The sequence below is a fragment of the Haliotis rubra genome, unplaced genomic scaffold (genome assembly GCF_003918875.1).
Source record: "Haliotis rubra isolate DU_JTF1 unplaced genomic scaffold, ASM391887v1 Scf127, whole genome shotgun sequence".
NCBI classification, from domain to species: domain Eukaryota; kingdom Metazoa; phylum Mollusca; class Gastropoda; order Lepetellida; family Haliotidae; genus Haliotis; species Haliotis rubra.
Window position 1 is genome coordinate 1,957,930 of NW_025765192.1, and position 17,204 is coordinate 1,975,133.

The 17,204-nt window shown below is 39.3% G+C and overlaps 1 protein-coding gene across 3 annotated transcripts in view; it reads left to right on the plus strand.

Annotated features, from left to right (window-relative positions):
• The window catches only part of LOC124266645 (WD repeat domain phosphoinositide-interacting protein 2-like), a 31,461-nt gene extending 14,568 nt beyond the window's left edge, over positions 1–16,893 (plus strand). Inside the window, exons 7-12 of one of the 3 annotated variants that reach the window (XM_046701446.1) lie at positions 3,464–3,571; positions 4,358–4,522; positions 5,138–5,245; positions 6,515–6,768; positions 12,128–12,172; positions 14,818–14,876. In XM_046701446.1, the coding sequence (XP_046557402.1) occupies positions 3,464–3,571; positions 4,358–4,522; positions 5,138–5,245; positions 6,515–6,768; positions 12,128–12,138 (646 nt within the window). In that variant the 3' untranslated portion in view covers positions 12,139–12,172; positions 14,818–14,876. Of the gene's footprint in view, positions 1–3,463; positions 3,572–4,357; positions 4,523–5,137; positions 5,246–6,514; positions 6,769–12,127; positions 12,173–14,817 lie in introns of all 3 variants that reach the window. The other 2 variants (XM_046701448.1, XM_046701447.1) reach the window with 2 other exon arrangements.
• The last annotated feature ends 311 nt before the right edge of the window (positions 16,894–17,204 follow it).

The window sequence follows — 17,204 nt, forward strand, 5'->3', positions numbered from 1 at the left end:
ATGATAACATGAAACTGATCAACGACTCCCAGAATAAGTCTTACAAAGTGGAAGACAAGAAAATTGCTCAACTCGACACCACGACTAGAAGAACTTTGGCTTGGCGAGATCCAGGGCGATCAACGAGATGTTGATATCCAGATTCCAGAACCCCAAGACGGAGGAAGATAGAATGATTCTATCTGCACTATTAACTCGGAAAAAGGACCAGGACTTCATGTCGGATCACTTGGTCTCAACATCAGCGGGTCTCACTCTGCTATGAAGACAAGGTCTACTATCATCATGTTCCTGGAGTGACAAGGTTTACCCAACCACTACTAAGAGTTCCTTGGGCAGCGCCTACTATCTTCGGCGGAGAGATCGATGAAGTTGCCAGGAAAGTTACACATGATTCCAGAGAAGTCATGATGATCAAGTCCATTGACACGTTGGCCAATGTCATTTGTCAAACGTCACAGAGATACAGCAACAAGTCTAAGTTCTCCGGTATACAGAAGGCGAAGAAGAGGAAATATTCCAGCTCCAGAAGTGGAAAAAGCTCTTTTCGTCACTCATCCGGAAACAGCAGAGGCAACTCTGGGAGAGGACGTACTCCCAGAGGCTTCAGAGGATCAAGACATTGAAGATGGGGTTCGGAACGACTGGACGCTTCCACCCCCAACTGTTCCTGTTCAACCGTCGACAGTGGGTGGACGTTTACAATATTACTGGGAAAATTGGGGAATATTGGAGGATGACTACGTCTCACAAGTACTGCGAGAAGGCTACAGAGTGAAGCTGAAGGTCACACCACCACTGACCCTCGACCCTGTAGTCTTCAACTACGCAGACGATCAGGCAGTAAAGTTAGAAGAAGCCATCAACTCTCTATTGGCCAAGAACGCTGTAGAAGTGATAGATCAACATCATCTGACGCCCGGCTTCTACTCCCCAATTTTCCTAGTACCCAAGAAAAACTCCAAAGAGAAGTTCAGGTATAGAACATGAAAACATTCAACCAAAACTATCTACTCAAGCCAGAGAGATTCAAAATGATCCACCTGCCTCAACGCAGACAACTCGTCCGTCCAGCAGATTACTTGGCCAGCATAGACCTACAGGATGCATATCTACACATCCCGATTAATCCAGAATCAAGAAAGTACCTAAGATTCCTGTTCAGATGTCGTCACTACCAATGGAGCGTCTTACCGTTTGGAATATTGTCAGCTCCGTGGTTATTCACACTAGTGACCAAACCCATCGTCACCTATCTACATCGTCGAGGTCTACGCAGTGCCTTCTACCTGGATGACGGGATACAAGTTCATCAGGAAGCCAATCAACTCAGACAGCAGCTAGACTTCACCATCAAACTGCTCACACAACTGGGATAGCTAGTAAACTTGATGAAGTCAGAGTTTGAACCAAAGCAAGATCTTCAGTTTCTGGGAATAAGGTTCATCACAACACAGAATCGTATTGTGGTCCCAGAAGATCGTTGGGTCAAGATTCAAGCCATGATTCCAGAAGCAGTCATCTCTCCGTTACCACTACAAACATGGCAGTGTCTACTCGGTCTACTCACCTCAGTGCAGGACCTGACTCGCAGAGGAAGACTACAATTACGTCCGTTGCAGCGATTCCTGGCAGGACACCTGGACAGCACGGACCTGATCTTCATACTACACCGTCTCAAGACATACCTGTAATGGTGGATTCACAAATCGAATGTCTGCGGAGGGACCTATTTACAAGAGCCGGTCTGCGACACACACCTCTACGTAGATGCCTCACTACAAGGATGGGGAGCGCATCTCGACAACGAAGTGGCATCAGGGATGTGGTCGAAACAAGAACATCTTCACATCAACCAACTGGAGATGAAAGCTGTGATCAACGCCATTCAACTGGTCGACCACTGGTTCACACATGCTGGCGGTCAACTCAAACAGTGGCATTTTACATAAATCAATGGCGGTCAGGGATCAATGAGATCACCAAGCCTGCTCCAGCTCACATTCCAGTTGTTCAACATCTTAGACGAATTAAACATCTGGCTAAAGACGTGTCACATCCCGGGAGCCAAGAATGTGCTAGCAGACGCTCTATCTCGCCCACTTCACACAGAAAACTCTGTTCCTCCTGCGCCTTAGCCATGGCAGCTCGGATGTCTGAAATACTTGATTCACTTGTCTTAGAGAAGTATGACAAGAATGTGGTTCCCCGAGTTGACAAAGGAAGTTGGAAGAATAGGATCTAGGAAGTGCTGTTACGCAGTTCGGGGGGGGGGGGGATACAGGACGTATCTAAGGACAGCTGATGAATCCACGAAGTGGCTTGACCCACCACCGATTCCTTCGGATTCTGGAAACATATGAGCATGAGTCAGGATAAGGAAAAATGTGTAATTTTTTAAGTAAAATTGATATTTTATACTTATCCTGACTCGTGGTGTCAAGCCCTCCCAACCTCCTCGCTGAAGACACTTTGGATTTCACAGTAAACTCAGGTACTAGGGCTTATTCAGAAGAGAGTGACAAGCATGGCAGGTCACATGATTGTTTGAGCGGGAAAAGGCAGGTAACTCGTGGGTGAGTGAACTTTTACGTCCTTTTCGGGAACTTCAAGGGATTCAAGTGTTCCACTACCATTCGCATAGAGGAAGGAGATAAGCATATAAGCATGAGTCAGGATAAGTATAAAATATCAATTTTACTTTAAAAATTACATAATTGTGAAAACTTATGAATTGAAATTTGTCATTACTGTCAAAATATATCAAATTGTTTACAAGAACGAATAATCCTTCTGTGTCATCTGTTCTGACACCTATCAATATTTCAAGGGAAATAACTCTGTCTTAAAATGGAATTATTGTTCCTTTTGTGACTGATTGATTGATAAAGAAGGTGCTTGTTTTAGCATAGACCTTGTGTAGTGGAATAAATCCTTAGTACACCATGTTCGTTTAGATGGTAATAGTGTGTGACAAAGGCCCTCGTCCACAAAGTGATCTTAGTGCTGAAATGTTTGCAACTCTAATAGACTATTAAATGACTCTCTTAGTCCTAAGATAGCTTTGTGGAATGGATCCAGTGAATCAGGATTGATGTCTTCAACTTCTGGTCTTCATGACCCAGACTTTTGTGCAGATTGCTATCAAATAGCTGGAATACTGCTGAAGATAAGCTCAAATGTGACAGATCCAGGACCCTGTCCTACAAAGTAATATTAGCTCTAAGACCATTATAACTTTATTTTGGCCTGCAGCGGGGTAGCCTGGTGGTTAAAACATTCGTTCGTCGTGCTAAAGACCCGGGTTCGGGATATTGCTGGAATATTGCTAAAAGCGGTGTGAATCTAAACTCACTCACTATAACTTCCTTTCTTTAACATAGATTTTTCAATGCACCTGACACTACAGTGACATTGTGGAACTGGGTTCAGGACACGTGTTTAAGTACTTAGCCTGTTGCAGGTGTGTGAGCATCAACTCGCTGGGATTCAGCACGTGTGGGCTGTACCTGTGTGCCTCCAGTAACACAGAGACAGTTCACATCTTCAAGCTGGAGATCATGAAGGACAAGTAAGTTCTTAGGGACTTCCACTCATTATCAAACTGGCTTTAGGCAGTATTAGGTAAAGTCTTAACAGTCCAGGGATTTAATTCTTCTTAATGTTGCTTAAAATTTGTTTCTGAAGTCCTAATTTTCTTTGCCTTATAGATTCAAAGTGTATAAATGAAATAGATATACAAGCATTATGTCTTTTATGAATACATCTCTGTCAAAGGACAGGTAGAGAATGGCAATTTTGCTCAGATATCCATAAAATGTGCTGCAAGAAACAACAAAGCCCCTCCTAGACTGCTTATGATGCTTGTCAATTTGCAACCTACATTTTGAAAAATGATTGATTTGACATTACAGTTTCTATCTGAACATTGCTATGGCTACTTTAACATATTCCCAGACATTCAGATTCTTTAGTGTTCTATATTGTATTTAAGTAAATGGATGCTTTTGATATTGCAAAACATCTTGTTAAAACTGATGTAGTCCTTGGTTGGAGCTCTGGAAATGAAGGTTATTTTTCACAAACTTTATTAGATACATTCATTCCTGCCATGTGTTACTGCACGAAAAATTTGTAAACAATGTTTATGATCGTCCAAGTCATATTGTCTGGAATACCAAGTTGCTGGATTTATTGTCAGTTTATACCACCTGTTTGTAAGTATGTGGATGTGTCCACCTGTGGTGGAAGCCTTGTTTCTATATTCAACTGACATGGTCCATACCTGTATAATGTTTCCTGTGTCCACCATCCTGTGATTCCTGTGTCTGTGCATGCGATTGTATGGTTGTTGTAGACCCCCGGAGGAGCCACAAGGTTGGATGGGATACTTTGGCCAGGCTCTGAAGACATCAGCAAACTACCTGCCAACACAAGTATCCGACATGTTGAATCAAGGGAGATCATTTGCCACAGCCCGACTGCACACGTCTGGCCTCAAGAATGTCTGTGCCCTCTCTGTGTGAGTTCATCATTGGAGCAACCATCTGATTTTCATTTAGCTGCGAAGGTCCGGGTTAGAATTGATCTTCAGTAACCCATGCTTGTCGTAAGAGGCTGACTAACGGGATCAGGTGGTCAGGCATGCTGGCTTGGTTGACACGTTATCGGTTCCCAATTGCGCAGATTGATGCTCATGCTGTTGAATACTGGATTGTCTGGTCCAGACTCGATTGTTTACAGACCACCGCCATATAGCTGGAATATTGCTGAATGCGGCATAAAACTAAACTCACTCACTCACTCTGATTTTCATTAAATCAAAGCATGCTAATCCAGTCTTACTCCACCTTTAGAATGGTTTAGAAAACTACTTGATTCTAAGGGACTGGTATTCTGCAAAAATGTGTCTGTTTGAAACTATTTTCAGAATTATTGAGAATTCAAAACCAACAAATACCTCTCGTAATGTTCTGAGCACATGAAGGTGGGTTTGTGAGTTTGCCTTTGCCAGTTGTGACAAGTAGAGATTTGTATGGACGTTGTCTTTGAAGCTTTCATAGCAAGGCCTTTCAATGATGACAGTTTTCCTTGATTCATCAATGCCAACTTAAGCCTCTGTTTGTGTGCGTTTCAGAATTCACAAGATTCTACGGCTGTTGGTGGCTTCACAAGATGGCATTTTGTACATATACAACATTGATCCTAATGAGGGCGGAGAGTGCACTCTGGTCAGACAACACAGGTACACTATGTGACATATATTACAAATACATAACGTTGTTACATCATTGCCAGATCATTCAGCTGCTGTTGAATGTCTAGAAGATTTTCTAGTGTGACAACAGCTCAAATACAGGAACTTTGGCAGTAAGTGAGTTTAATTTTTCGCCGCTTTTAACAGTATTCCAGAAATATCACGGCAGTGAACACTAGAAATGGGCTTCACACAGTGTACCCATGTGGGGAATCGAACCTGAATCTTCGGCGTTACGAGCGAACACTTAACCACGAGGCTACCCCACCACCCTAATTTTGGCAGTGATGTAATAGAGGTAGTAGTGTTTGAAATGTTAGCTCTGATAGCCCTTGTTTGATGCTCAGGTTGGATCTAGGTCATATGTGTCACACAGGAACATGCTCATATATTGATGTATCTGTCGTATACAGGTACATGCTAGGGCACATATCTCATACAGGTGCATGGTAAGGCACATATCTCATGCTGGTACATGCTAGGGCACATATCTCATACAGGTGCATGGTAAGGCACATATCTCACACTGGTACATTATAAGGCACATATCTCACACTGGTACATGCTTGGGCACATATCTCAAACAGGTGCATGGTAAGGCATATATCTCACTGGTACATGCTAGGGCACATATCTCATACAGGTACGGGGTGGTGGGGTAGCCTAGTGGTTAAAGTGTTGGCTCGTCACGCCGAAGACCCGGGTTCGATTCCCAACCTGGGCACAATGTGTGAAGCCCATTTCTTGTGTACCCCGCCATGATATTGCTGGAATATTGCTAAAAGCGGCGTAAAACTAAACTCAGTCAGTCAGTCAGTCATACAGGTACATGGTAAGGCATATATCTCACTGATACATGGCAAGGCACATATCTGACTGGTACACATGATAAGGCATATACCTCATACAGGTACATGGTAAGGCATATATCTCACTGATACATGGCAAGGCACATATCACACCGGTACATACTAGGGCACATATCTCACTGATACATACTAGGGCACATATCTCACACTGGTACAGACTAGGGCACATATATCACACTGGTACATGTTAGGGCTCATATCTCACACAGGTACATGCTAGGGCACATATCTCATTTCTGCATAACTCACAGAGTTTTGCACAATCATAGGGTCAATTTGCTCTTGACATTTTTTCAATGACAGACCGGTGGGTCATGGTATTTATATGTTAAAGGAAAGCAGCAATGATTTTGATGACTAACTGTGAGTCTCTGTCCCTCAATTACAGACTTGATGGTCAACCTTGTGACACCCATCCATCGGAGGCTCCGTCACATGACCGGCCACTAGCACACCCCGGTGCCACGTACGCATCCACGGTGAGACGCCCCCCAGACCAGGCAGCAGGGGGCCCACCATCAGGTAAGCCCGAGGCTCCGCACCAGCCGGTGCTGGGGGTGGAGAGTTATGCGGAGGTGTTGAAACGGCAAGGCGGGCCACAGGATACTTGTGCAATTATGGAGGAGCTCCTAAGTGCTAAAGGTATAGTATGGCATCATTGTCTCTCATCACGCACGGTCCAGACCCCAGCTGCTGGTCGATAGACCATCGTCCCTGCTAGGTGGTAGTGGCCTCTATGTGCGGAGGTGGAGGCCATTCTTTGCCTGACAGTGCACATTGTTACTTTAACTTCTGGACGCTGGATGTTTCTTTCTTTGTAGTGGAGTTTGATCTTTTGTGGCACTTTGACTAATCCAGTGTGACGTTGTAATTGACTTTGAAGACTTCAGTTATAGATAGTCCCTATAGTATCCTGTAGGTTCATTTTTATCACAGTTGCCATGGAAAGTGTCAAATTTCTCTTTTACATTAAACAAAATTAATATTTCTTTAAACTTTAAAGAAATGTGATTCTCCATGTTCCTATGTGATATTCATGCCTTTTTAAAGGATTGCCTTTATACTACTAAAACCTGTGCTTTATAAACTAATGTATGTTCAGAACTTGTCATCTTTTATTAAAATACAATAGACAGTTGCTGGAAGTGATACTGTTTTCAGGTAATGATCAGTTTAATACTAAAAGGACAAAAAACATTATTCTCCAAATCCAGACGGGTTTTTTTCACCGAACATGTTTGTTCATCTGAATAATTTGTTTTAATAGGGTCCAGAAGTTAAGGTTTTCTTGTGTAGGTGATCATGTCTGTAAAGAGGTGCACGGCTATGTCCCTCATCATGTGGATGTCCCACAGTAGATAGGACTCCTTCTACTAATACCATAACTCATCTCATCATGCCATGATGTCATCAGCTGCTTCATTTCAACTCAACTTCAATGCGAGGTTTGTTAATGATGAAAGATATGAGTTAAAAAATCTAACAAAGAATGACTATTACCCTCTTATGTGATTAATATAATGTATGTGATCTGTATACACTGTGCTGAATAGAACTGCAATTATAGAACAATAAAACTTCCACTGGCAGAATGAAATACATGTCAGTGAGTGAGTTAAAATTTAAAGTCACATTGGTAATATTTCGGTCATATTGTGACTTTAAAGGTTAATAATTAATAATGAATGCAATTAAATTATAAAAACCTGTCAACAAAGGACAGTAAAACCAACTAGAATATCACATTATCAAGAATTAATGCTAGAACCTCTCTCTGGATTTCAAATTGGGACAATACAGAAGAAAAATGGGCTATAGATTGCCAACAACTGAAGGTAGATCACCATACTAGGGATCATGGGGATTTAAAGTGCCCTAGCTGGATTTACTCTATCCCTTCAGATGTTAGCGATAAGAAATACTTGTGAATGTAAATATATTTATCATGTTTGGCCCTTTACCATTTAAACAAGAATAAACTTCTATATTTGCCTTGTTATTATCCAACTTTTCGACTGGTATAAAGAATTTTCAATCACAAAAGTATATTTCTGTTTATATTTTGATTCAACACTGTATGGCCCAAAAAATTTTTAAAATGTATTTAACAAAAGTTGTAAACCACATATACACCTTGAAATGAAATTAACATTGTTAAAGTACATCAGGGTTTTATATATGACTATAGTCCGTTTGGCTCAAAAGCGGACCGATGAATTGCAATGTAACTTCGAAAACTAATAAACATATAATACTCAATGAAACGCTGATCATAATCAAAACATCAGACCAACTATGTGGTTTGTTTGCAGAATCTATGTCCTAAAATTAAAAAAGTTGTTTAACAAACTATCATTAAAATTTTGACACAGTTCACTATCTGTTACGAGGGAGGAGCGCAGAGAAAGGGACAGCCAGGTGTTAGAGAAGCACGTGCACAAGTGCCCACCAAGTTATTGATTCATTAACCTGTGCTGTGCCATCTCCATCCTTTCTCGCACACCTGGCTGTCCCTTTCTCTGCACTCCTCCCTCGTAAGAAATAGTGAACTGTGTCAAAATTTTAATGATAGTTTGTTAAACAATCTTTTTATTTTTAGGATATAAATTCTGCAAAAACCTCACAGAGTTGGTCTGACGTTTTAATTATGATCAGCGTTTCATTGAGTATTACATGTTTATTAGTTTTCGAGTTAGATTGCAATTCATCGGTCCGATTTTGACCCAAACGGACTATAGTTAATCTGTCATGTTTGACAAATAAACTAATTATGTGAAAAAATGGATGTTCTATAACTGCTTGTGAGCTGTAAAATATTTACAATGACTGTAATGCTGGAAATATAAGTCATGTAGATGGTTAAAGATTAGTGTGATAAACAGTACTGTATTTTGCTAGCTAAGCATGGTAGAGAATTTCAATCATGCACACAAATAATATTACCCTTTTCAGTTTAATATCACTTTTTTGTCTTTTTTTGTTGTTGTTAGTTTGGCTTTAATTCATGACACAAATTTGTTTTGATCATGCAACATGTATCCTCACAGTTTATGCTATGGCACTGGGGATAGTTGCTCCTGTGTTTAGAATAGATATACTTGGTAATAGGTGATGCAACTGGAGATAGCTGCCCTTATATTTAATATAGACATACTGGGTAATTGATGATGCAACTGGAGATAGTTGCCTTCATATTTATCCTCCGCAACGCGTTTTGTGGGGGTATTAAAATGCACTCCGTCCGTGTGTGCGTGCGTGCGTCCGTCCATCTGTCCGTGCACATTTGTCTTTTCCAGAGCAGAACTTCAAAACCGTTCACTATTTCTTCACCAAACTTGGCACACAGATATATCTGGTGATGTACTGGTGCCTTTTGGTAGATTGAAATTCTGAAGAAAAATATTTTTTTGCGTTTCCATGGCAACAAGTTTGACTTTGACTGAAATTGGGGTTGTGCTCTTTTCCGGAGTAGAACTTCAAAACCGTTCACTATTTCTTCACCAAACTTGGCACATGGATAGGTCTTGTGGTGTACTGGTGCCTTTTGGTAGTTTTGGAATTCTGAATAAAATATGTTTTGCATTTCCATGTCAACAAGTTTGGCTTCAACTGAATTTGGTGGTTGTGCTCCTTTCTGGAGCAGAACTTAAAAACCTTTCAATACTCTCCTTCCACTTTGTCATATACACACCAAAACATTTGACATAATCGTAATTAGTATACATATTCATGAAGAGTATTTGGCCATTGCGGGGGATATTGATGACTTTGTCTTCTTGTTGATATAGACATACTGGGTAATAGGTGATGCAACTGGGGATAGTTTCCTTCATATTTGATATAGACATACTGGGTTATTGGTGATGCAACTGGAGATAGTTGTCCTTATATTTAGTATAGACATACTGGGTTATTGGTGATGTAACTGGGGATAGTTGTCCTTATATTTAGTATAGACATACTGGGTTATTGGTGATGCAACTGGGGATAGTTGTCCTTATATTTAGTATAGACATACTGGGTTATTGGTGATGCAACTGGGGATAGTTGTCCTTATATTTAGTATAGACATACTGGGTTATTGGTGAAGCAACTGGGGATAGTTGTCCTTATATTTAGTATAGACATACTGGGTTATTGGTGAGGTAACTGGGGATAGTTGTCCTTATATTTAGTACAGACATACTCGGTTATTGGTGAAGCAACTGGAAGAAATTGTCCTTATATTTAGAATAGATATACTGGGTTATAGGTGATGCAACTGGGGATAGTTGTTGTTATATTTAGTAGAGACATACTGGATTGCAGTAAGATAGAGATCCCAGTCTGTACTGTACTTTGTGAATGGTGATGCTCTGGGATAGAAATGCAGGACAGCTCTGCTCTATTTGTATTCTGGGTGTGTGTCATGCCTAAGATTGGCCCTGTTTGGTGTTATAACAGTCAATGAGGTTTTCAATATTTTGTAACAGTGTGTCTGTCCATTCGTCAGGTGACACTGCTGAAGTTGGACACTCACCTGTCTTAGTAACTTGACATACAGGGAATGTACAATATATATGGGTATAACATTAAGTACTGGGACATTTGGCTCCATCATCAAACATCATTCGCAGCAGGTTCATCTGATCATTCATAATCTCATTCCTCCCTGGCTGTTGCCTTCATTATGTTACAGGTGGAAGCTGATCAAATATTTCTCAATTTATTTTTATAGTGTAGTTTTGATTATAGAAAACTGATATGCTTTTGAAGCCAATAGTTTCATTTATTCATGATATTGGATAGTAATTTTGAGTAATTTGTTTTTGTTCATCAAGCTTTGGCCTACATGGTTTGTAGTATTCTTCAACATGTAGTGGGTTTTCAGGTTAGATTTGGTCCCTGTCAATGTAAACCTGTTGTAGTTGGTGACCAGTTGTATCAGGTGGTCAGAAAGTGTGACATGGTGTGTTGTGTTGTCAACTTACACCATTTGAATGGCTTGTTACCCATAATCTTAATCAGTGATTTGTCTGGTCCAGATGTTGATTAAGGGCATAATTTTGTTGATGGTGGATTTTATGCAATAAGCAAACAAATGTGTAAACTTTTATTCTCCTTTTCTTAAAAAAGTCTTTCCTACCCATAGAATTAATTGTTTCATCGGCATTCTAGAAGTTGGTGAGTAAAAAATGAAGCATACAGCTTTATGGATGACAACTTCTTGTTTATTGCATGACATAACCCAGGCAACTTCTTGAAATAACCTATAATAGTATGCTGATTGTTCTCTTTTGGCGATTGGTACCTCAGATTTGAAGCGTTGTGTATTCCTAATATTGTTGTGAGGCTAAATCTGTTGATAAAGATTCAGCAGATATTCAGCGACGTTTTGGCACAGCATGTTATATCGTACATTGTCAGTCAGGCCTGAGTTGTATTTGTCATATCAAAATGTTATGCATGTGGGAGACATGACACACTGCTCATGGCATTAAACTGCTTGTTGGGCACCACTGACAGCTCTGCATGGTGCGACATGTTTCACAACCATTGATGGGGCGGTGGGGTAGCCTTGTGGTTAAAGCGTTCGCTCGTCACGCCGAAGACCCGGGTTTGATTCCCCACATGGGTACAATGAGTGAAGCCCATTTAGGTGTCCCCTGCCTTGATATTGCTGGAATATTGCTAAAAGCAGCATAAAACAATATTCACTTACTCACCACAACCATGGATGGAGTTTAACATGAGTAGCTGGAGAATATGTTTATGGACTATCAATTCCTTAGTTACTGCATGGCCAGACAAGACACAATTTCTTATTTACAGTCAAAACAGTGTGTCCAGAACTTTTGACTGTCAAATGACTGACTTACCTGTGTCCATTTTGAATCTTAGATAGTGTTGGAAGATGACAAGTATTTGGTCTGTACTTGGCTAGTGGATAGGTGTAGGATGAGTTGACCTTATGTTGATCTTATGTAGCTACAACCATAGTTCTAGAAACTATCCCTTCCAGACACCTCTTGAACGATCAGGACCACCATGTTTGTAACCAACCAGGGTAGGTAACTCTTAAATTCTTCTCACTGAGTGCTACTGATAGTATGCAACATTTTACCTGCACTTTAATCATTTGCTGCCACATAACAATTTGGAAAGTTCTGCAGTATTCGTTTACAGTTATCATGGAATTTGTTTCATGGGAAAGTATGAGCAGAGTAGGCACAGTTCCATTGGTCTTTTGTCTGGAACCAGACAAATGTAAATATATTTTGGAAACAGCAAGTGAGTCAGAAACCTTTTCAGAATTGTGTATGTGGCAATCAGACAGACAGACATGCAGACAAACAGACAAACAAATATGCATGACATTAGGTTTTAGAGAAAACTTCAAGATTTTTGTAATGGGCACACTTGGGACAATGATGACACTGCAAGAGTAATGAAGGTGAAGCAGTTTTCTGGTAATAGGTAGACCAGTTATTTAAGGAGACAACAGTTTAAACCCAAGGTGTGCCTGGAACCTAAGCTCAAGGGTTCAATCCACAAATTTGTACCATATCACTGTTCATGGAATTCCCCAATGTTGTGAATGTCTCAGACCTCCACCACTACGTGATTTCCTGACATGTAGTGACACATCTCAAAAAGCATGCATTCATTCATCTAGGTGAAATTTGTCAGACTTTAGTCCTGTGTACTATCATTTTCAGGTGCATCCTTTCAGTTGAGCTTGTGATGGAGTTGCTTGATGACTGGTCACGGTTTCATCATAGTTGTGGATAATCTTATTAGTAGTTGAAAGTAATTGCTGAATCATGCAGCAAATATATGGTAATTGCACAAATATCCAGGTGTAAATGAGGGAAAGTTACAGTGGTACAAGGCAGCTGACTACTGTCATAGCTATGTATTCTAGCATCATCATTACTTTGTGGTAAATCTTGTGTAGATCATGAAATTATGGTGAGTCTAAGAGAGGCATATACTATTTGACAAAAGTGTTTGAATTTCCTATATTTATTGTGTTAAAGTGACTCATTGTGTATAACATGTACTTGAGACAATTATATTGTGTAGAATTATATGAGACAATTATGTTTCTATATAAACAGTGTTAAAGCACAACTCTTGTAATGAAGTGATGATTATATGACCTCCCCCTAAAGGAACAGTGCCTATCACTAGTGCAAAGCAACGAATGCATGCACACCTCCATCATGTCCATACCTGTCTGTTCTTGAGGTACAGTGGCTGAGTCCTCCACGAAGATCCAAGTTCAAATTTGTCTTCATTAACCATGATTGTCGTAAGGCCAACTAGCAGGTGGTTAGGCTCCCTGACCTGATTGATGCATGTCATTGCATCCCCTTTTTTTCTTCACCTTATGCTCACAATGTCAGTGACTCTCTTGTCTGGCCCAGACTCGATATGTTACAGATTGACTTCACATAACTGGAATGTTTGCTCTGTAAACAACAACAAGAGGAACTAGTTTTATAGATTGACAACATACATTATCACAGGTCTCTCCATAGAACTTGTTCCCCTTCATCATACTAGCTTCTGAATGCCACTTAAAGAAGTTTGTACATAACAAACAGACGTACAGTCTGGAGCACATTTAGTCAGAGGAAAATCATCTGAAGATTGTGTGCAAATTATCCTAGGCTCAGTGGTTCAGGGATGGTGTAGATTGAAACCGTTGTTGTTTACCTTTAGACAATATACCACTGTTATTTCTTGAATACTGGTAATACTCATGTTCCAAAGTGTGACTGTAGCATAATTAGTTACTGTCCAGAAAATGTTGAAAGTTGTACATATCTGGAATCTTTACTACCAGTAGCCAGGTTCATTTATGAAACAGTTAACCTACTCTGCTGAAGCATGGAAAACATATTTTTTAACTGGTAGTTGACAAATTTGTGACACAGGGATCATGAAAAGTGTTCACTATTGTCACAATGCCAATTGAAAGCATGATACAGGAATGTTTGTAGAAAGTGTCTGAATATGATGTAGATGAAATCTTCTGCTCTTATTCCCACAAAAAAGCTAGTTAATCCATCTTGCTCTAACAGTGGTAACTAACTGAATGCAACAGCATCATGTTATGATTGATAATGATAATGTGATATGACTTGTTCTGAGGGATCACATCAAAGCTGGATTTCATTCACACTTAGCAGGCTTCATGGCAGATATATATTATATATAATATGCCTATAAATTTGATACTTAAGTATTTAGCTTTGCAAACTCGTGACCACGTTGAGTTTAGTGTAAATTCAGAGAAAAGTTGTGTTTTAGAGAGCTAACTTTGTGAATATTATGTCTTCATGTTTTGATTTTGGGTAATATTTGTGTTATTCTTAATTCTAGTTGTGTATATTAAATATGCAATCTATATATTAAAAATAGTCTTAACCTGACTTTATGAACATCTAAAAGTCCCATTTGACAACGGTTAAACTGTCTTGGCCATGAAGTCTGGTGTTCTTTGACTTCCTTTGAGTAATGTCTACATCAGCACTGATTTTAATTAGGTTCTTCAGTTAGGTCTTAAAATGAATATTGACAGTGATATTAAATGATGAAATTTAAACATGAAGAAATATTGTAATGATAGCAGAGACATATGTTCTAGATTTGAAGGTGTTTCTCTGAGACAAGACAACTGAGATATTTGTGTTTACTTTGCAGAATCTCAGCCCTATCAGGAGGAGCTTGAGGGTGCCGTGGGCGGGGACGGTGTAGAGGGACAAGGCATTGCTGCACTACGATTGGACGATGATAATGAGTTTCCTCCAATGACACACAAGACTGATTGATCTTTGAAGTTCATTGGCTGAATACAGATGTCACATTTACATTGATTAGTTACAATTAAAATGAACATTGACAGATAGAAATACTGTAACTATCATTTAATGCAAATATACAAGATAGATCTAAATTGACTGACTTTACTTAGCATTATAATATGATGAAAATTCTTCAAATTTTGATTTAATTTATTCATTTATATAACAAAGAAATACAATGGATTGGGGGAAAAATAAGGTTACAGTTGGCAAATGAATTTCGTTTGCATTTAGCATCAAATATGCCATAACCGTGATACAGAAGTAAGATGATTGTGAAATGTTTTGAAAGATTAATGACAATAGATTAATTATCAGTTATATTTTGTTTATTGTTTTGCTTTTTAGAGAACAATATTTATTGTTGAAAATAGTTCCTACAAATATTCAATGATATGGTGAAAGGTGATTTCACATGTTTGTTTTAGGGTAAACATGGTGACGTGACATGAACAGTTACTGTTATGGTGTTTTAGTGTTCAATGCATCATATACAAACTTACATAGGTTGAAGGTGCATTTCATTTTTTTGTCCATTTACTATCAAAGGGTGAGAAATATTGCTTACTATTAATGTGATATTCTTGGGGCTTCGAAAAATTCATTTCAAAATTTCAGCTAATAGTATATATGTGTTCAACTTTCAATGCTATTTTAAAATTTCCAGCGTGCACATTTCCTTCAAAACTTCAATTCAAGATGAATTTATATTTTGCTAAATTGCAGCATATAGTCCTTGACTGTAGCATGTGTTGTTGTCAAATGAGGGGTTATTTTCTTTACTATCCAAAAGTAATGTCAGCCAGACAAGAGACACATGTGTGGGCTACACTTGGCAGAGTTGCTTCCCTTTGCATCAGGATCCACTGGTCATGTGTTCGAATCCCAGATTAGCCCTGATTATGGTTGTGGTTTGTCAGCACAATACCAAGGCTTGCCAAAGTGGCAGTTGTCTACAACCTGCACCGCTTGGACAATTATCTGATGTTAACGTGATATCCGTGGTGTACGATATGACTTGAATGTGTTTGTTACATGTAGATTACATGTCTGTGGGGTTGCAGGCTGTCACTGCCAGTCTTCCAGTGATGTAGTTCCATTTCTAAAACAAAGTGGATTCTTCTGTTGGCATTTGGATCGTATATATGCTATGAATTGCTTTTGTATTCTTAAGAATTATATTACTTTGTACAATAATCTGTACCAGCAAATACTGATATTTTCTTCTAGTAATTGCTCAAAAATGAATCAATATTCATATTCAATACTTCTTACATTGTCAATTAAAAGTAAGAAAGAATAATATGGAAAAGCCATATGGAAACTTACTGGAAAGGTGGGCGGTTGGGGTAGCCTTGTTGTTAAAGCATTCACTCGTCACGCCGAAGTCCCAGCTTCAACTCCCCACATGGGTACAATGTGTGAAGCCCATTTCTGGTGTCCACCTGCCGTGATGTTGCTCGAAAATTGCTAAAAGTGGTGTAAAAGTAAACTTATTCATACTGAAAAGGTGTGAGAATAATGTTGGTACAATGTAAGGTTTAACAATTAAGACGTCATCATTTGTCACCGGGAAGCAGTTGGTACCCTATTCACCATACAGCAAGGGTGTGCATATATTGAATTCCTTCTATTTGATGATGATATGAATACTATTTTTCTTGGATTGATGTGACTATTTAGTCTGATAGCTTATGTCGCTCACATTGCATATATCGGGTTTGGAAAATTCTTCATTTTATTATAGACTTTTATGCCAAAAGATACATAAATATGTTACATGTCTTTGGCATTACTGTAGTATAGGAGGGTGTAGCATAAAAAAATGTTGAAGGTTTTCTACATGTTCTTTCAGTGTCACATGGTAATTCTTAGTTGTTTCAATATACAGTTGTCATTGATATCATACAACATTGAAAAAGAATTTTTGGACATAACCGACACATTTTGCACCTCAGATTTTTCAATGGCCTTATGTTATAATGGAGGACTTCATCAACTTTCTATAGCAAGGTGATCTGAAAAATAGGCCTTTTCCAACTGAATATGCTTCAGCAGTTTTGCCTGTCTATAAGTCTCAGTAATGCAACTATTGGTCTTCTTGGCAAATCTGTTTGGTGTAGAAAACTGACGTGTCTTAACACATTGTTGACACACGGCACCTTAATCACTGTCATTCAGGGTAACATTTCCCTATTCCTCCTATTTCATCTTGTGTGGATTCCA